At 43.9% G+C, this 20,670-nt stretch overlaps 1 protein-coding gene across 6 annotated transcripts in view; it reads left to right on the top strand.

Moving 5' to 3' along the window:
• CREB3L2 (cAMP responsive element binding protein 3 like 2) overlaps window positions 1-20,670 on the top strand; it is a 425,600-nt gene that overhangs the window by 388,591 nt on the left and 16,339 nt on the right. For all 6 annotated transcript variants that reach the window (XM_042973220.1, XM_042973216.1, XM_007082638.3 and 3 more), the window contains 6 exons: window positions 6,216-6,391; window positions 7,856-7,943; window positions 12,626-12,810; window positions 15,066-15,212; window positions 16,419-16,477; window positions 17,809-17,877. In XM_042973220.1, the coding sequence (XP_042829154.1) occupies window positions 6,216-6,391; window positions 7,856-7,943; window positions 12,626-12,810; window positions 15,066-15,212; window positions 16,419-16,477; window positions 17,809-17,877 (724 nt within the window). The remainder of the gene's footprint in view (window positions 1-6,215; window positions 6,392-7,855; window positions 7,944-12,625; window positions 12,811-15,065; window positions 15,213-16,418; window positions 16,478-17,808; window positions 17,878-20,670) is intronic.

The raw sequence follows: 20,670 nt of genomic DNA, 5'->3' as shown, positions 1-20,670 counted from the left end.
TACTTTGGGTGGGGGACAGTTGAGTGATTTTGCTAGTTTCAGCCAGATTCACTCACATATTTAAGGCTGAGTGTTGGCTGATCTTGGTCAGTCTCATTTGGGGGGCAAACTCTGTTTCACATGTCTGCCCCCCTTCTTCTGGGGTCAGTAGATTGTTCTGGCACATCCTTTTCATTAAGATGGCAGTAGTACAAGTGTGTAAATACAGTTGTGCAAGTGCATTTCAAGACTCTACTCACATTAGGAAGCTAACATCCCTTTGGCCAAAGCAAGTCATATGGCCAGTCCAAGGTGGGGATTAGTCCACAGTGGGAAGGTACTGCAAAATTACATGGCAGTGGAGGGGTGAGTGAAGAGTTGAAGCCAATTATGCAATTTATAACATATATGAAAATACTCTTTGACCCTTGTTGAGTCAAGGGACTCTGAATAGGCCCCTTGAGCCACTTGGGCTTCTATCTAATAGTTATCATCGCAAGGCATAAAGTTGAACATGTAGAAACAGGCCATGTCAATGCATGATTATCCAGGCACAGGATATTCCAGTACAGAAAATTTAGAAATAGTATATAATCTAAAGAAATAAAACATCCATTCACGTTCTGAATTATTCTCCAGAGAGAATTTTACTATTTTGACACATTTCCTTTCAGTCTTTTTTTTTCTGTCAATTTCTTCATTAATAGTATATAAATTTGTATGCAGATTTTTTAAAATATTCTATAATAAGTCTTTCTTTGCCTTGTCATTAAAAAGTTTATATGTGTAATATTACTGGCCACATAAATGTTCCACGTATAGTTGCATCATAATTCGTTCACCTTGCCCTTGTTCTTTACTGTTTTGGTTATTTTCAGTGTTCTGTGATTATAAATAATGCTACAATAATCAGATCTGTGCACAGGACTTTATTTACATTTTTAGTTGTTTCTTTAATGGAAAGACTCCAGGTCAGGATGCAGAGACCAGGTTCTGCCACTGATTTGCTGTGTGATCTAGACCTGTGTGTCAGTTTCCTCATTATAAAATGATATATCTGAGCTTGATGGCCTTAAACTTCTTTCCAACTCAAAAACCATCCGTAAGTTAGAATAATAAATTTCTTGTCAATACTACCCAAAGCAACCTACATATTCAGTGCAATCCCTATCAAAATAACACCAGCATTCTTCACAGAGCTAGAACAAATAATCCTAAAATTTGTATGGAACCACAAAAGACCCCAAATAGCCAAAGCTATTGGAATCTTGAAAAAGAAAACCAAAGCAGGAGGTATCACAATCCCGGACTTCAAGCTATACTACAAAGCTGTAATCATCAAGACAGTATGGTACTGGCACAAGAACAGACACTCAGATCAATGGAACAGAATAGAGAACCCAGAAATGGACCCACAAACATATGGCCAACTAATCTTTGACAAAGCAAGAAAGAATATCCAATGGAATAAAGACAGTCTTTTCAGCAAGTGGTGCTGGGAAAACTGGACAGCGACATGCAGAAGAATGAACCTGGACCACTTTCTTACACCACACACAAAAATAAACTCAAAATGGATGAAAGACCTCAATGTAAGACAGGAAGACATCAAAATCCTCGAGGAGAAAGCAGGCAAAAACCTCTTTGATCTTGGCCGCAGCAACTTCTTACTCAACACATCTCCAGAGGCAAGGGAAACAAAAGCAAAAATGAACTATTGGAACCTCATCAAAATAAAAAGCTTCTGCACAGCGAAGGAAACAATCAGCAAAACTAAAAGGTAACCGACAGAACGGGAGAAGATATTTGCAGACGACATATCAGAATAAAGGGTTAGTATCCAAAGTCTATAAAGAACTTATCAAACTTAACAAATAAAACTCAAAAAACAAATAATCCAGGGAAGAAATGGGCAAAAGACATGAATAGACACTTCTCCAAGGAAGACATCCAGATGGCCAACCGACACATGAAAAAATGCTCAACATCACTCATCATCAGGGAAATACAAATCAAAACCACAATGAGAGATACCACCTCACACCTGTCAGAATGGCTAACATTAACAACTCAGGCAACGACAGATGTCGGTGAGGATGCAGAGAGAGGATCTCTTTTGCCTTGTTGGTGGGAATGCAAGCTGGTGCAGCCACTCTGGAAAACAGTATGGCGTTTCCTCAAAAAACTAAAGATAGAACTACCCTAGGACCCAGCAATTGCACTACTAGGCATTTATCCATGGGATACAGGTGTGCCGTTTCGAAGGGACACATTCACTCCCATGTTTATAGCAGCACTATCAACAATAGCCAAAGTACGGAAAGAGCCCAAATGTTCATCGATGGATGAATGGATAAAGAAGATGTGGTGTGTGTGTATATATATACATACATATATATATATACACATATGTATATACATATATATACACATATATATATGTGTATATATATGTATATGTATACATGTGTGTGTATATATATATGTATATATATACACACACATATATATATGATGTATATGTATATATACGATGTATATATACACATATATATGTATATGTATATATATGTGTGTGTGTGTATATATATATGTATATATATACACACACACACATATATATATGATGTATATGTATATATACGATGTGTATATATATGTGTTTATGTGTATATATATGTATATGTACGTGTGTATATACCCCCTCCAGTAACCCTCAGTTTGTTCTCCATATTTATGAGTCTCTTCTGTTTTGTTCCCCTCCCTGGTTTTATATTGTTTTTGTTTCCCTTCCCTTACGTTCATCTGTTTTGTCTCTTAAGGTCCTCATATGAGTGAAGTCATAAGATTTTTGTCTTTCTCTGACTACTTTCACTTAGCATAATACCCTCCAGTTCCATCCATGTGGTTGCAAATGGCAAGTTTTCATTCTTTTTGATTGCCGAGTAATATTCCATTGTGTGTGTATGTGTATACACACACACACACACACACATATATACATGTATACATATATATATACACACACACACATGGGCTAAATGGGTCAGAGGCACTAAGGAATCTACTCCTGAAATCTTAGTTGCACTATATGCTAACTAATTTGGATGTAAATTTTAAAAAGTAAAATTAAAAAATAAATAATTTTGGGGAAAAAAAGAATAATAAATTTCTTTTTTTTTCAATTTTTTTTTACGTTTATTTATTTTTGAGACAGAGAGAGACAGAGCATGAACGGGGGAGGGGCAGAGAGAGAGGGAGACACAGAATCGGAAGCAGGCTCCAGGCTCCAAGCCCACAGCCCAGAGTGGGGCTCGAACCCACAGACCGCGAGATCGTGACCTGAGCTGAAGTCAGACGCTCAACCGACTGAGCCACCCAGGCGCCCCAGTAAATTTCTTTATTGAAGTGGAAGCATGAAGGCAACGCCAGTGTTTTGTCCTCAACAAAGCTCGTGGGAAGAGAGGCAGCTTCCTTGGGCTTCTCACTTGAAAGAGTGTCTTTGAGAGAGGAGGTTTTGCTTCCTAGTTCAAGTATCATTGTTCATCCTGCAGTCTCTATTCCTGACACAGCAATGATTTTAGATAGATAGATAGATAGATAGATAGATAGATAGATAGATAGATAGACAAAATTTTTAAAAAGGGGTGTAGGACACTGAGCGTTAAAAATATCAACATCAACTGGGGTGCCTTGGTGGCTCAGGCGGCTGACTGTCCGACTCCTGATTTCATCTCAGGCCATGATCTCTCATTTCATGAATTCTAGACCCACGTTGGGCTCTGTGCAGAGCCTTCTTGGGATTCTGTCTTTCCCTCTCGCTCTGCCTTCCCCTACTTGTGCACACTCTCTCTCTCTCAAAATAAATAAACAAACATTTTAAAAAATATATCAACTCTCTTGGGTTGCCTGGATGGCTCATTCGGTTGAGCGTCCAACTCTTGATTTCAGCTCAGGTCATGATCCCAGGATCATGAGATTGAGCCCTGCATCAGACTCTGCACTGAGTATGGACCCTGCTTAAGATTCTCTTTCTCCCTCTGCCTCTCTCCCCTGCTCACACTCTCTCTCACTCTCTCTCTCAAAAATAATATAAAATAAAATAAAAATATTTTAAAAAGAATATCAACTACCCTGACCTATGTTATGAATGCATGTGCTTTGAGGATGGCTTAGTTACACTGGAAGAACCGATTGTGTTACCTGTCTTCAGTTTGTCTTATAGTTTTGTTTTTACTTTTGCCTTTTCTTTTTTTGCCTTGTGAATTACGCTTCACCACATAGTGGTCGTAAGTGCATGGGGGTGGGTCTGGTCTTATCTTACAATTCCCTGTGCGACCTTTTCTCAGGGATGTCTCCTTACTGTTAATTTTAACATACACTGAGGCTGTATTTTATCTTACTATCTCTCTTCCAGTCTCTCTGCCAGGGATAAATACTGCTTAGTGTGGACAGGCTGTAAGTGTTGACTTCACAAAGCAAAGGCAGCCATATGCCATTCCTGAATAGAGAAAGTGTGATCTGTGCACTCTGTCTCTCCAACTCTTCCCCAAATCTGTCCTGAGTGTGTCTTCCTTGCTGGTGACAGAAGTTTCTAGTTCTTAAGCTCATTTTGGGAGAGGCATTAGAATCTTCTTTTGGCTCTTCATCCAGTTGCTTCTCTAAGTTGAGCCGGGCGCCCATCTGGCCAGCAGAATTCTGTGTCAAGTACAGTGTGGTCTCTCTCCTCTGGCCGCCATCAAAAGGCCCTTTGTTTCCTGCCCCTCCCCCTTCAGCCAGGATGTGGTGCGTACCCTGTGAATGATGGAAATTCTCCCATCACACCATCGCACTCAACAGCTTTATAGAACTAGTTCCAAAAGCAAAATGTCTTCAACCAACAGAAGTCTTGCCCATCTTTCCTTTGCCTCAGGAAATAAATCAGGGCTGAGCTAGTCAATGAAGTCAATTATAAATTGGATTGCAGAGGGGGAGATCATTTTCCTTTGTAAATGTGAACCTAACTTTTTCTTGAGTTTCAAGGAAGTTGCTTATGGAATACAGTTTTAATAATTATAACCTTTAGTTTTTGCTTCTATGCCTGCTCTTTCCCCGCCTCTACCAGTTCTGAATGATCTTCGCGTACCTTCTCTTAAGAAAACTTGAGTCCTAATGGGAACGACTTTGCTCTTTGGTATAGTAATGGTTCACTCAGCATGTGGTGTGTGTGTGTGTGTGTGTGTTTAAACCTTTTCATAAAGCAAGGAATGTATCTTTGCTTCATTTTAGCCTCATTTTAATAAAAATTGTATCAGCTAAGGAATGCTGACTTTGGGAATCTCTGACTTGTTTTTTCTTGTTCTGAACCTGTTTGCAGTCTCCTTGTCTTTTCTCTTCCTAACTATTCCCTCCTTTTCCATGAATGTGCTCAGTTAGTAGTGCTGAAGTAATTTGGTAAGGAATAGGTGGACATTAAGTGTCTAGAAGAATGGGCATTAAGGGACAAGGTGCTTCTGTCTGTTCTTAATGCTTTGTTGCAATCCCCGGGCCTGTGATAACCATGAAAGCCAGTAGCAAGCCAAGATCCAGCCCTTTTCTCTAGATATTTGATCCATTGCAGCAAAGGCAGATGTTTATTATAAACCCTGAAGTTTTGCAGAGGGCTAAGTAAAGTTCTGGAATTCTAGGTCGGGCTTAAGGTATGAGTGGGGTCATAGGGAAACAGAAGGACAAAAACAGGGAGTGAGAAGAAAAGAAAGGAAAAATCACTGTTCACTGAGAGCAGAATAGAGCCCACCTGTCCGTGGTCCCCAGACGTCTCTCCTGAGACTGTGGTTTCAAACCATTCGTTTAATTTTAAATGTACTTCTATATTTTTGAATATATGACACATTCACTTAGTTTGAGAAAACAAATAGTGTAAAACATCACACGTGGAGATTCTTCCTCCCATCTTGTTCCCCATCCATCCAGTCTCCTTGCTGCCCTGACCAGGAAGGTGGGTGTCTTTCTTTTCCGTGTATCCTTGTCGTTTATTTCGGCAAACTTACACTCAAGCGAATGCAGGTATAGATTCTTACTTTGCCATTCATTTCTTTATCCATTTCTCTCCCCTCTCGCATCCTCACTTTTATTTCCTCCTATTCTGCCCTTTATTGTTGGAACTGTGTTTTGAGGAGCAAGCTCAGTAGTCGTTTGTTTTACTTATGTATGATACCCTGGACAAATTCATACATGTGCTTATCTTTTTCCCATAGATGAAGTGGAAAGTGAGAAATGGTATCTGTCTACAGATTTTCCATCCACAACCATCAAGACAGAGCCGATTACAGAGGAGCCGCCCCCGGGACTTGTTCCCTCTGTCACTCTGACCATCACGGCCATCTCCACCCCTTTTGAAAAGGAGGAACCCCTCCTGGAACCGAATACTGGGGTATACTCAATTTTCTTTTATACACACACACTGGATCAAAAGATACGGATGCTCATTCTCCAATAAGGCATTTAACCTTTTTAGAGCTAGTGGCTGTATATGCTTAAGGATATATAATTGCGTATGTACGTATGTATATATCAATACCTATTGGGGTCAGCGTTTGTTATACCACTTCCTTTGAAGACATTGTTCAGAAAAAGTGGTAGCGAGTCTGATTTCATTTTTCCGATGATTGCTGTTACAAAATTAAAAAAAAAAATAGATGGATATCTATAGTTTAAAAAAAAAAAAACTCTTCAGTTTTAAGCCAGGGGAAAGAGAGGGGTTAAATGATGATGCATGCTTGCATGTGGTGGCTAACTGGAATGTTGGTTCCTGTGTAACATTTTACTTTCCTAGTGCAATGCAGAGTTGCCCTGACCCAGTTCAGGGATCTCCAACCTACCAACGTTTATCGTATTACCCACGGAAAACATAAAAAATTGGGAATTTCTTCCTGGTTCAATTCCATGCCTACAGGAAGTAGAATTTAGTTTGCTCTACCTTCTCTCCAGATATTTCTGGTATCTAGTAATAGACCAGAATCATACTCACACATCTTCTTCCAGATGTTGGAAGCCAGCCCTACCTTTCCTAAAGTTCAAAGCCAAGGGTTATAAACAGTGACTCCACTGATGTTCTTTAAGTCAGATGTCCTCTGAGCAAGGTGTAATATCTACCTATACCTGTTCAGGAAGAGGTCACACAGAAGAGTAGAGGCGCCATATTTGTTCTTAGTGTTCTTGACAACCCATCGTGGAAAAGATGAGGGACTGTGAACAGGACACCTCTACAATGCCCTCTAGAATTCCTTTCTCACTCGCTGCCTGGATCTGTTCATTGCACTGGGCTTCTAGAGCGTGTCCAAGTCTCCCTGCTCCTCGAGATGTTGGTTCAGTTGATGTTTTAGTATGTAACTCAGAAAGGTCAGGGTCATGGCCCTGCTCCACTCATGGGCCAGAGACCTTTTCTCTTTTCCGTACTGTTTCATGGTTAGATGTCGTCAACCATGAGGAAGCCTGGAGGGGAATGGATGCAGCTTGGTTCATGTACTTCCTGCCATAGGACAAACTGGTGGAGGCCTGTGGCCCTTTACAAATTCTCCAGACTGCTGCATGATAAAATGCCTTTATGTTACCATAAAAACAATAGAAGGAAGCATTGATGAATTCGCCCTGGTTTTTTAATTTTGGAATTCTGAGTGTTCCGTGAGCTGTAGTGCCAGATTTGGCAGTGAGAGAAAGGTTAAGAACAAAGCCTCCTCCCTGTCAAAGAAGGAGCCTGTGCTCAGCCAGGTTGCTGCCAGCTCCGAGAAGCAGGGCTGCCTGGAGGGCGACACACAGATGACAAATAGCTAGCTTCCCTGGTGATCCTACGAGGTTGTTGCCGGTTTTTAAAAACTGTTTGAAATTCTCCCTTCAGGTTGATTCCTCCTGCCAGACCATTATTCCTAAGATTAAGCTGGAGCCTCATGAAGTGGATCAGTTCCTCAACTTCTCTCCTAAAGAAGGTCTGTCTACCCTCCCTGCCTCCCTTCGGGGCTACTAGACGTCAGAGCACAGTCGAAAGAGAAAGGGAATGTGGGAGAAAGTGCTGGGATTAATTTGTACCGCAGGGATAGCTTGGTTTCTGAAACAGCTCTGTGCTTTAAAACCCTGATTCTCGGGGCACCTGGGTGGCTCAGTCGGTTGAGCGACCGACTTCGGCTCAGGTCATGATCTCACAGTTTGTGAGTTTGAGCCCCGCGTCGGGCTCTGTGCTGACAGCTCAGAGCCTGGAGCCTGCTTCGGATTCTGTATCTCCCTCTCTCTCTGCCCCTCCCCCACTCATGCTCTGTCTCTTTCTGCCTCAGAAATAAATAAACATTAAATATATATATGTATATGTATTTACATATTTATATTTATATATTATATTTATATATATTTACATATATATTTACAAATATATTTACAAAATATATTTACATATATTTATATATATGTGTATATATATGTATATATATTATATATATGTGTGTATATTTATATACATATATATAAAACATTGATTCTAAATACAAACTTGGAAAGCTACAATTTAATTTCCCATATATGTATGTACTTGAACCTTTTACCTGTGTGTATATGCTTGAATCTTTTATGCTGAATCTTTTCATTTAGTTTCACTCCTAGCAAGGGTGTTTTTTCAAAACCTTTATAGTCAGCTATGAACTTGGGGTGCTGATGACCAACGCAATTGCTGCCCTTTTGGGTGTGAGCGTGTGAATCAAACCCAATTCTCTGTGCTGCCTCAGTGATCAGTAGAGGCAAATAAACAAATATCTGCAAAGGCACCTTGCCTGTTTACAACAACTTGAGTTTAAACCCTTTGTAAAGTGAATTCACAATTTGTCTGATCATTCAGTGTTTTCAAATGTTGACTTTAGGGGCACCTGAGTGGCTCAGTAGGTTAAACGTCCGACTCTTGATTTCGGCTCAGGTCATGATTGGTTCATGGGTTCAAGCCCTGCATCAGGCTCTGCACTGACAGTATGGAGCCTGCTTGGGATTCTCTCTTCCCCTTCTCTTTGCCCCTACCCTGCTCACTCTCTCTCTCAAAATAAATACAATTAAAAACATTTTTTTAATAAAAAATAAATGTTGACTTTAAGTGACAATAGTTGCAAAGAGCCTCTTCCCTATTTCTAAATTAGTTCCTGCATCTCACTGGGCGTCTTGCCATCCATTTGGAACAGAATAAGGTCAGACTTGAAGTTGTCATACTTTTCAGTTTTTCTTTCTCTGTGTCGGTTTCTTTCTGACTTCTCTGTCTTGTTCTCATCTGAAGCCCATAGTGAGGAATTCCAAACACTGACCCACAAGTGTCATAGAGTAGAAGGGAGCTTTTTTGCCTTTTTTATTGAGCTACTCCTGCATGGGTCCCGCGTTTCTTCCATCTGTGCCTTCGGACCTGCCGTCATCTTCCTTCTTATTTATATCTTCGGCACATAGTTAGAAGGACAGATCATTAGTGTGATCCACAAATAAGAAATTCTTATCTGCATTTGCCATAGAAAAGGCCTCTGTGTTACAGTGTGTACTTAACGTGTGGGTGTTACATGTGAACATTTCTCATAAAGGCACCAGCATTTCATTGCACTGGAGACTAACTCAGGGTTTTATCTGCGACAGTTTAATCAGGGTTGGCATTTGCCTTTATTGTCAGTAAGAAATGATTGCATTCTTAAAATTCGTAATATCGACTAGAATCCCTATAGAGACAATGTTTCTTTCCACTGGGTGTTTCCATTAGCACCATTCAGCTTTATATCCTGTTCTAAAGTATTTCTTTTCATTCTCACGAAAGCTAGCAAATGCATCTTGCTCTTTTAGTTTATGTTGCAATATGCTTCAGAAAGTGTCCTCACTATAACAATGAATCCTGGAGTGACTTCAGAATCTGAGATCACTGGAGGAGAAAGGTTTCAAGAGTAAAGTAAGTGGCAGGCAGTCCTTCCTCATTATCCTAGATTAAACAGAGAGAGGGAAATTCGATATCCTTGTATGCAGTGGAGTTTCGAGGCAAAGTAGCTTGCTGTCCCCAGACCTTGCAAGTAATCTGAGACCGGCATTTCAAATGATATTTAGAAATCTGATATCAGGGCCCCGATAGCCAGGTCAGTGGCTCTTAATAAGTAAGAAAGAGGGGATTCACGTTTCCTTCACTTTCCATGTCATGCCGTTTCCCTTTTGTGTGGGGTACCTTCTGCTTGGAAAGGAGAAAAGGATTAGAATAATTTGGACTGTGCTTAAGTGAAAAGGACGAGAACTTGGCTAGTTCTCCAGAATGTAACAGCACAGGGTGGCAGACAGTGGGAACCCCTAATGGGTTTTGCTCCTGGGTTTGGGGATTTTTTTTTACATTGCTGAAAGATAAACTGAGGCATATTTAAAAAAATTTAGGAGTTTATTTGGACAAAAATGTATTCAAATCGGCAGTGCCCAACCAGAAACGGTTAGGAGAGTTCCACCAATGGGAGCTCAGGGAGAGACTTTTATAATTTGCAGAAGCAAAGCAATTATTGATTGGCTGTAGTCTGAAGCCTGGTTGGCTGTTTGTGAATTGCTTGTCCTTAGGTTTCAATTTGGTAACCTTGATGCATCTACAAGCACAGACTTTAGGTTTGCTCACCTAGGCCACAGCGTTAAAGCCATCTCAGTCTAATGGCCTCCTTGTTTAAGTCATCCGACACGTTGGTTAACTCTCTCAGGACTCCTTCCTAGGTGGGCACACATTTCAGACACCTGCAAATGTTGGCAGGGGTGTTGGCATTAGAGATATCTGGATTACTTTAGAACATTCTTTAGCTTGGGGCGCGTGGGTGGCTCAGTCAGTTAAACATCCGACTTCGGCTCAGGTCATGATCTTGCAGTCAGTGAATTCAAACCCCACATTGGGAACTGCTTTCAATTCTGTGTCTCCCCTCTCTCTCTCTCTCTCTGCCCCACCCCTGCTCACGCTCTGTCTCTGTCTCTCTCAAAAATAAATAAACATTGAAAAAAATTTTTTTAAAAAAGAACATTCTTTAGCTTTAAGAATACCCATAGGCATTAAAAACCCATGGAGCTCTTTGGCAAGACTTTGGCAGAGAAAAAGGGAAGCAGCTAGTGAAAGGTAGTACGTTAGAAAAAGAGAAAAACAAGGTCATAGTTAGAGAGAGAGAGGGGTGCCTGGGTGGCTCAGTTGGCTAAGTGTCCAACTTCGGCTCAGGTCATGATCTCCCAGTTCATGGGTTCGAGTTCCCCAACGGGCTCAGTGCTGATGGTGTGCATCCTGCGTAGGACTCTGTCTCTCTCTCTTTCTCTCTGTCTCTTTCTGCTCCTCCCCTGCTCGCACTCCTGCTCTTTCTCTCAAAAATAAATAAACATTTACCAAAACATAAATAAATAATTAAAAATAAATTTTAAAAATAGAGACTAAGACAGAGAAGAAAGAAATGCGTGACGCGAGGAGCAGGGAGGGTGGCAGGAGGAGTGGCCGAGAGGGACACTCCCTGTTACCTGGGATATTCAGGTATTTTCAGAGAGAGAGCCACCTGGTCCTTGCTTGTCACCTCCAAAGGCAGCTGTGGGTGGAATCGATTTTCTTATATCAGTTGTGCCTTACAAGGCCCTTCCCACTGATAGCACCTCGGCAGTCTCTAGTTATGGGAGAAAAGAGGCTAAGGCCTTTCCGCGGCCCCAAGCTGTTCTCTGGCCCAGCTGAGGTGCTAAGGGCTCTGTTGTCCTGGGGGCCCCGGAGGGGCACGGGGTGAAAGGCTTACCCAGGGTTATGTCCCTCGGCTTGATAACAGTGGCTGGCTCTCAAGGGATTTCAGCATAGTGACAATGTCCACGGGTCAGAAAAAGGAGAGTTCCTTTGTCAAAAAGGTTGAACTCAGAGTGGATTGTTCCCTCGGGAGCCCCTCGCTGCTGCCCTGCAGGTGTGTGCGTGATAACACCGACTGAGGCTCCCAGGCTCCCGCAGCCAGCGTGTCTGCGACTCCCTGAGGAGAGGCGAGGGGTGGACTTTCAGATGCTAGGGGACTGTGGGGCAGAAAGATCCCCACCACACGTTTATTTTCCAGCTCCCACCTATCTATCTGTCGACGGATGGATTTCAAATTCTCTGAAGGAAGAATGGCTGGCCCTGCCTGGCACATTCCTTCAGAAACATGAGCTTTTATCAATCAAAGCAGCCACTGGAAACCCTCCGGGGCCCCAAGTTTTGCTAATTTTTTTTTAAAGATTCTTTTTTAAGTACCTGATACATTAACTTGGTTTACACGTCAAGCTATATACATGATAGGAAGTGATACAGTGACAAGTTATGCCAGTGCTCTGTCTACCCTAATTTCCTGCTGCCCCCCCGCCCCCCCGCCGAGGTCATAATTTTATTAGTTTCTTATATGTTTTCCAGTTTCTCGATGCAGAGACAAGCAAATATGATGTACTCCCCTTCTCTCCTTTTTCACACAAAAGGAGGGCTGCTTGATTTCCCCCCTCCCCCCTAGCAGTATATGTTGGAGATCTTTCCACATCAGCACCTGCAGAATCCTCAGCCTTCGGTCCAGCTGCCCCGAGTCGGGCTGAATGGATGTACAGACGTGGAACCACCCCCAGGTCCTGCTTCTTTGCTGTCTGATGGATGCAATCGCTTTCTTTTCTTCAGCCTCCGTGGAACACCTGCACTTACCTCCCACGCCCCCCAGCAGCCACAGCAGTGACTCGGAGGGCAGCCTGAGCCCCAACCCCCGCCTGCACCCCTTCGGCCTGCCCCAGACCCACAGCCCCGCCAGAGCCACGGCCCGGGCCCCCTCCGCCCTGTCCAGCTCTCCTCTCCTCACAGCGCCTCACGTGAGTACTCTGGCGTCACTGGACGCGAACGCTTCCCCCGCGGTCACTTGGAGCTTCACTGGGAGGGGGTGCCCTTGAAGGCCGCTTGATTTTTGTTCTTGGAAGGAAGTTGTTGGTTTAATTCGCTAAGACAGGGCGATAACCGTCGTACAGCCCTTTCTGAAGACCTGCCCGTCACCCGGCCACGCTAACACAAATTCTCTTCCTCTCCCTGTGCGTATCCAGTTACCACTCATGTGCTTAGTTTACGCAGCTACAAGCACAGGGGATAAAAACGTGGTGTTGCCTTCCTCCTCCAAATCATGTCGCAGATATTTACCATCACTTTAGATGATCCTGCGGCCTGCGAGAGAACATATTTTTCAAATAAACCATGTCTGATGAACTTAAAAGTTTGTCGGCGATCAAACGTGTTAACGTCTAAAGCTCAAAAACAGAGCTTAACGCTTTTTGTGTGCGGTACAAGTCTCTCTCTTTTTTTAATGTTTATTTTTTCATTTTGAGAGAGAGAGTGTGTGTGCATGAGCTGGGGAGGGGCAGAAAGAGAGAGGGAGGGAGGGGGTTAGAGAGAGAGAGAGGGAGAGAGAGAATCCCAAGCAGACTCCATGCTTGGCATGGAGCCCGACGCAGGGCTTGAACCCATGAACTGTGAGATCACGACCTGAGCCAAAATCAAGAGTCGGAGGCTCAACAGACTGAGCCACTATGTGGCACACACACCAGGCGCCCCTGTGTGGCACAGTTCTTACTCCAGAGACTCAGGTTAGAAAGCGTGACTCATCATTCATCCCTGAAGTATATAAGGGCACCTTTTCCCCAATAAAAATAGGGCTAGGTATTAACTTTTTACTATTCTGAAGAGTGCACTGATGTCTATGAAATCTGAAAAATTATAAACTTACAATCAACCTTATGAAATTTATATCGCATTGAATTTATATCACAGAGCAAATTTGAATGGGATGAGATATTCGAGATTCTGTAAGAACCATCTATCAATTAACATAATTTTGAAAATTTAAGTTCAGTGTGTCCCAGAAAGTTCTGGATCTGTGGCCACATTCATTTCTCTCACCATTACCAAGGACAGGGGAATTAACTTTCCCCACTCTGTCTTTACCAGCTCTAAGTAAACTCCTCACCCCTTTGGAACTAGAATGGTTTTCATCCTGTATACCTGTTTGCCCTCGTCCAATCAATCCAGTCTGCACATTTTTGGAGGAAATCCTCCTGGGGTCACACCCCCATAGCCTGTTGTGTTTCTTGTGTTAGCTCTTGGTATCAGGCCCTAATATGTCTACTCTGTACTAGGTGCCTTGACCCTTTGCTGCTTCAAGAACTTCTGATCCATTCCAGAATAGCATCTTCAATCACTTTTCAAAATACTGCCTTTTGCTTGGAATGCCCTCCCCTCTCTGTGTAAATCATCCCCTTCCTTTCAGAAGGCACGATTCAAGTCTCGTGTCGTACCCAGAGGCTTTCCCCATCACACAAACTCATAGAAGCGTCTCTCTCCCCGGGTTTTGCGTGCACCTTGAGCTGCTATCACAGCGTAACATTTAATTGCCCTCACCCTTTCTTGGATCAATTCAGTCTCAGTGTCGAGCACAAGCTCCTGCTTGAGAGACCCAGTTTGTGTTGAGCGTTCCATGACATGGAACGTGGGGCTCACACGCAGTCGGCACTCAGCTCGTTTGACCGGTCAGAAACACATCATCCTCTTAGGGGCTAAATGAGATGAGCGACAGTCCTCATTTTCACTGATGGTGGACGATCTGGGGCTCCACTGAAGCCAGAGACTTCCGCGGGATGTGGCTGCAGGTGCGTTTCTGGCCCCTTAGCTGTCAGCGGGGGACAGGAAGCGACCCCCGGCGCAAGGAGAGCATCTTGCAAAACTGCATTTTCAGGAGAACAACAACACTCTTTCACAGACAGAGCTCCAGGTGTATCCGCCATCACCGCAAGGCCACGAAATCTTGCGAGATGCGAGAAACGAACCCTGTAATTTTCCTTCTGACGTCTTCGCCAGTGGGGTACTTTCTGGGAACGGGTGGGTGGTCTCCTTTGAGTGGTAACCCTTGGGTTGCAACAGGTCATACTACAGTGCCTTCAGCATCTTTGCCCCCACTACAAATGCTCGTCTCTCCCCCGAAGCGCACGGACATCTTTTTCTCTCAGACGTTTGCGTGTTTCTTCAGCGTGCTCAGCTGTTGTGCTTTGACCCTCTTCTGCCCGCCCCCCCTTGAACTTCACAGAAACTTCAAGGATCAGGCCCACTCGTCCTGACAGAAGAGGAGAAGAGGACCCTGATCGCCGAGGGCTATCCCATCCCCACCAAATTGCCTCTAACAAAATCAGAGGAGAAGGCTCTGAAGAAAATCCGGAGGAAAATCAAGAACAAGGTGAGCCCTTCAAATCTAAGTGCTGCTTCTTTTTTAAGTGTATTTATTTATTTGAGGGGGGGGAGGCAGAGAGAGAGGGAGAGAGAATCGCTCCCTCAAACCACACACCGCGAGATCACGGCGTGAGCCAAAGTCAAGAGTGGGAAGATTAAGCAACTAAGCCACCCAGGCGCCCCAAATCTAAGTGCTTCTATGAGCAGAGACTGTGACCAGAAGTGAGCCTGCATGCCGCTACTCCCCTCTTCCCAGTGGCCACCGAGGGCCCGTCCCATGGAGGGGGACAAGACTCGGCTTGGCTTTCCCCTCGGTGGGGAGCGGGAACACAGCCACCACTCACCCCTGTGTTCTTCCAGCCCCTCCACTCATCCTCTGGGTCAGTGGATCCGAAATTGGGTGTGTGGACTCCTGGGTGCCCTGGGTGATCCATTCAGGGGTGAGAGGAAGATACTAGAACTCTCATTAATTTTTTTTTATCTCAGCCTTTCAAGTTTCTGTTTTATGATGTGCACAATATTTCGGTCTCGTAGGCATGTATATAATTTATATTAAACATAAATACATTATGGGTATTTGTTTATTTTCTTTCTTTACTCGGTTTTTGATTAAAAAAATTCTGCAGTCCACTGTTCTGCAGTCTCCTATCCCTCTGCCCCCTATAGTGCAAATCGGGGCTGGTGACGCCCAGGGGCATGACTAGGGCACAAGCAGGGCAGGAGGGAGGAGGCAAAGAAAGGAAGAAAGAAAGTTTGGTTATGGCTCTTGGTCCATGTGCAAAACCAGTAGGGGGTTATGTATGAGCAAGCCCAACCCTCTTAGTTTCGGTGTTACAGCCAAGCCAGCTGAGGCTCACGGCGTTGAAATCATTTATCCAGGATCCTACAGATGATCTGTGACCCACGTGTTCTGTTCAGGCCCGCCATGCTTCCCACTCGGGACCTAGTTTGGGGAGAACACGGGCTGGTTGAAACCAGGGTGGTCAGAAGAGGTGATTCACAGATGAGCCAGCAGGTTAAATAGATGAAGAGTGGCTACAACAGTGAGCAGGACTCTGGTGATTTCTGCACTAACAGACTCCTGTCTTCCATTTACACATAACTGATTAACTCCGGTGATGTCTGCACTAACAGATCTCTCTCTTCCATTTACACATAATTGATTTATCGGTATAGCAGGAAGTGAATCCTTTTTTCTCCCCTTATATCTCAGATTTCTGCCCAGGAAAGTAGGAGAAAGAAGAAAGAATACATGGACAGCTTGGAGAAAAAGTAAGCCTCCTGTGAAACTGGGTGTGTTTATTGGGTAACATACATGGGGAGCCGGGAGTGTGCAAAGCATCGGGTTTTTCATGAGAAGCGAAGTTCGTCCTGGCCACCGTTAAAGCCCACTGGTTTATCAGCTATGGTTTGCCTGCCACCTAGTGGTTTTTAGAGGGCAAGCTTTTTAAGTTTGGCTGGAAGTAAAAAGTACCCTCAGTCTTAGTAGGCATTTGTATTACACCGTTCTAACCAAAGTTCCTTAAGTCCTTGAAGGCTTCCTTGCCAACAAGTGTAAATATTAACATACGCTCACGTTTCTGGAACTCTCCACGGAGGAGAAGCACTGTTTCAGCAGGAAGGGGCAGTGCTAATTAATCAGTTCTTTTGGCCACTTCCCTCACACCTTAGGGAAACACACAGGCAGTGCGGTAGGTCGGGCTGGCGTTCTTTATTTTCCGTCCACTATAATTCATGCTACGGGCTAGTGACTTCTCACAAAAACGTCTGAAGGCGTCTTTTGTTCTTCCGAATGGCTCCAAATATCAGGAGGGCTCTTAGGAAAATGGCAACTTTGTATTAGGCTTAGATATAGGCTTGAAACACAACTTTGTATTAGCCTTAAAACAGTTCTCCAGCTGACCAACAGGTATCATTTTAAGATGGAAATGAGGCCGCTGATCCAGAAAGGAATCTTCCCTTGTGTCTGGGGAAAGGAGTGGATCCTTGGCTGGTTCTTGAAGTTCCTACCGAAAGTTAGTGTTTCTACGTCCTGGTTTAAGTATTGGTAGTTTGGCATTAAGCAGTTCCCGTTCTGGTCCAGTATTTTCTGTAGGCATCCAGGGTCAAGATGGTCTTTATTGCCTCTTTGGGGGATGCCTATGCTCCTGCGCCTGGATTCCTTGTATTGGCGCACTGGGTTTTCATCCTCTCCCCTCACCCTGTCCCGAACGCCTTGGCTTCCCGTCAGTCCTCCCGGCCGAGGTTACAGCCAGCAGCATCCAGCCCTTGTAGGATGAGGGAGAAGTGTAACAGGTGTCAAGAGTAATCGGGATGAGGTGAGAGCAGCCAAGGCTAGAACACACCAGAAGGAGTTTACATTTTGTACCATCCTGTTTGTTTTCCATTACTGAGGCACTTGTTTCTCTGTGTGTGTGTCTCTCTTTTCTCTTTAGTCTTACCCTTCTTCCCAACTCAGGCTGGCCAGACTCCCTCCCTCACCTCTCTCGAGTAGCTGATTCCCACACCTCCTTCTCTGAGCCCCACCTGCCTCCACCCTGGCTCCTGGCCTCGCATTTGCTCTAGTGATACAGCTAGTTGTCTTCTTTCTCTTTCCTCTGTAGGGTGGAGTCTTGCTCCACTGAGAACTTGGAGCTTCGGAAGAAGGTGGAGGTTCTGGAGAACACCAACAGGTGAGTGTCGCTGAAGTAAGGAGCTATTCAAATGGCCTAATGGCAGGGGGGGCGGAAAGAGGGGCAGAGCAGGAAGGAAGTGGAGGAGATCCCATTGAAGGTACAGTCATGCCCAGGTGTCTGGGACGGCCATACTCCGCCCACCTGTTCCCGCCACACACGTGCATTGCACACTCACATACACACGCACGCGCGTTCTTTACTTTTCCTAACATATACGGGATTGATGGAGATGCCAGTTCTGACAGGGGTTCTGATGAGGGGCGTAAGGAGGAGGCTTGGAGGAGAATAAAGTTGGATAAGTTTGATTCTTCTAAAAATGACGCTAAACGTTAGAGGTGGCCAGAGAGGGACTGGCCGCTTCGTCATCACTCAGCCTTAGTAACAAATGGTGTTTATTAGTGAAAAGAAGAGAGAAGACCAAGTTTGTGTTTTAAATTACCGCTTATAAAAATTCATTCATTCATTACATTTCAAACCCATTTTATTTTATTCTTATTTTTTTTTAAAGTGAGTAGCTTTGTTTTTTTTTAAGTTTTCTAATTTATTTTGAGAGAGAACACACGCATGCACTGGGGAGGGGCAGAAAGAGAGGGAGAGAGAGAATCCCAAGCAGGCTCAGCACAGAGCACAGAGCCTGACCTGGGGCTCCATCTCATGAACCGTGAGATTGTGACCTGAGCCAAAATCGAGTTGGAGGCTCAACCAACTGAGCCACCCAGGTGCCGCACCCTCAAAGCCACTTAAAAAAGTAATAGACAGAATGAGTTAACGTGTTCTTCTAGCGCTCTCTTGCCAGGTATTCTTTTCAGTGCGTCACAGATACTAACTCATTTTATCTTCCAACAGCCCTGTGAGGTGGTCCTATTAATATCCCCACTATATAGAGGAGATCACTGAGACTCAGAATGGTTAGGTCACTTGCCTAAGGTCACACAGTAAATGGGAGAGCTGTATTTAACTGCAGTACGTCTGGTTCTGGAGCCTCAATATAGGAGAAGCATATGCAAGAGAAAGGGGTTGAGGGCTAGGGTTAGGGTTGGGGAGTTTAATCCAGAATGCATGTTTGCGTGTGTGCACAGTGCCTATTCAGGCTTTAAAAATTAAAGTGTTCATTAGTGAGGGCATCCTATGGTTGTTACAAACAATACAAGCAGAGAAAAGTAGACTTTGAGGTGAGAAAAATATTACTTAATCATTTTAAGGCTGAGTATAAATGCCTGATAACGATTTTGCGGTTGTTAAGGGATCATGGAATATCTATTAGCACGTCATTGGATGATAACATTAAATATGGCTCCCATCTTCATGGTTTGACGCGCGAACAGCAGGCTTATTTGCTCGGAAGTTAAAACCACCGTCATTGGGAACATTGGACATTGTAACCCCACTGGGCTGTCCTCTCCAAGTCTGGGAACGTGTGCTCAAATAGCAGATCAAGGGCGGTCACCTCAAATGCTCTGTAGACAGATGGCAGAAGTAAGTAAATGTCACCAGCTCCGTGTGCTATTGTCTTGATTCCCTTGAGGCAAAGGAGAGGGTTTTCAGTGCCACTTTAGGATTCTGGTTTCATGGTTGCCTTTGGCCATTAGTCTTCTGAGGCTCCACCCCTCCTTATCTCCACCTTCACCCCTGCCACAGCGGATCTCTGGCTCCTGGACCCCCACCAGAGTCCGTATCTATCTTGTTAGCATCCTGAACAGATAATGTTCCCATGCCCGCCCTAGCACTTGCTGCTGCAGAAGCCCCGTGTTCATGAGTGGGACAAATCCACGCCATGAACTGGTGAGAAGGGAAAGAGGAACTGATCCAAGATCACCTTGGAGTTCTGTCCAGGTGCCTTCTGGTCTACGGGCTCCGTGTGCCAGGTCTTCTCACAACCACAAGGGGGCAGCAAAGGTGCACTCTGGGCTGTGCTGGGGAGCAGGGTGCTTCTGAGAAGGGCTCCATTGCCCCCCCTTTCCTGGGAAATGCCTCCCCTCCCCTCTCCAGGCTGACCCTGCTGTATCATATTTTTTAAACTTAAAAAACCCACACCCACAGGTGATATATTCCCAATGTAGAAAAAATCAGAAACTACAGTTAAAAAAGCAGAAAATTGCAATCATTTCACCCAGAGATATGTTTATATTTTGTGATAGTTTATATTTATGTATTTATACCTATATGCATCCTATCTTGTTAAGAAACTTTTCCCATTTAACAGAATACACTGGATACATTTTCATATCAGGAAATATATTTCTACAGAATCCTTATTTCTGTCAGATTTTGGTAAAGAGCCGTCACATGAGGAACATTGACATAGGGCACATCTGATTCTGTGCAACAACAATCTGTGTTTTCAATGATTTTTATCTTTTTAAATAATGGCGATTGTAATCTGGTATTATTATAGAATATGGGTTATGGGATCATATGGCATATTTGAGCTTACGGTCAACATATCTCATGTTCTTCAAGTGATGAGAGTCCGTGATGATTTTCCTCTTCTTTACTAACTGTGTGGAAATTTCTTCCAGTTATTTATTGGGATCCTCACTGAAAAAAAGCAACCTACCTCATGATATTGGTGCCCTTCTCCGTCCCTCGACTGCCCTATGTGTGTTCTCCCTCTTCAAAACTTACTTCTCCTGGTGGACAACCCTTCTTTTATGGTGGTCATGGCTGACACTTGACTAATATATAGTCTTCCCACAGATCATCTTTTTAAAGAATTTTTTTAAACATTTATTTATTTTTGAGAGAGACAGAGCGCAAGCGGTGAAGGGGCCCAGAGAGAGGGAGACACAG

The sequence above is a fragment of the Panthera tigris genome, chromosome A2 (genome assembly GCF_018350195.1).
Source record: "Panthera tigris isolate Pti1 chromosome A2, P.tigris_Pti1_mat1.1, whole genome shotgun sequence".
Classification (NCBI taxonomy): domain Eukaryota; kingdom Metazoa; phylum Chordata; class Mammalia; order Carnivora; family Felidae; genus Panthera; species Panthera tigris.
This window is presented reverse-complemented; position numbering and strand designations above follow the sequence as displayed.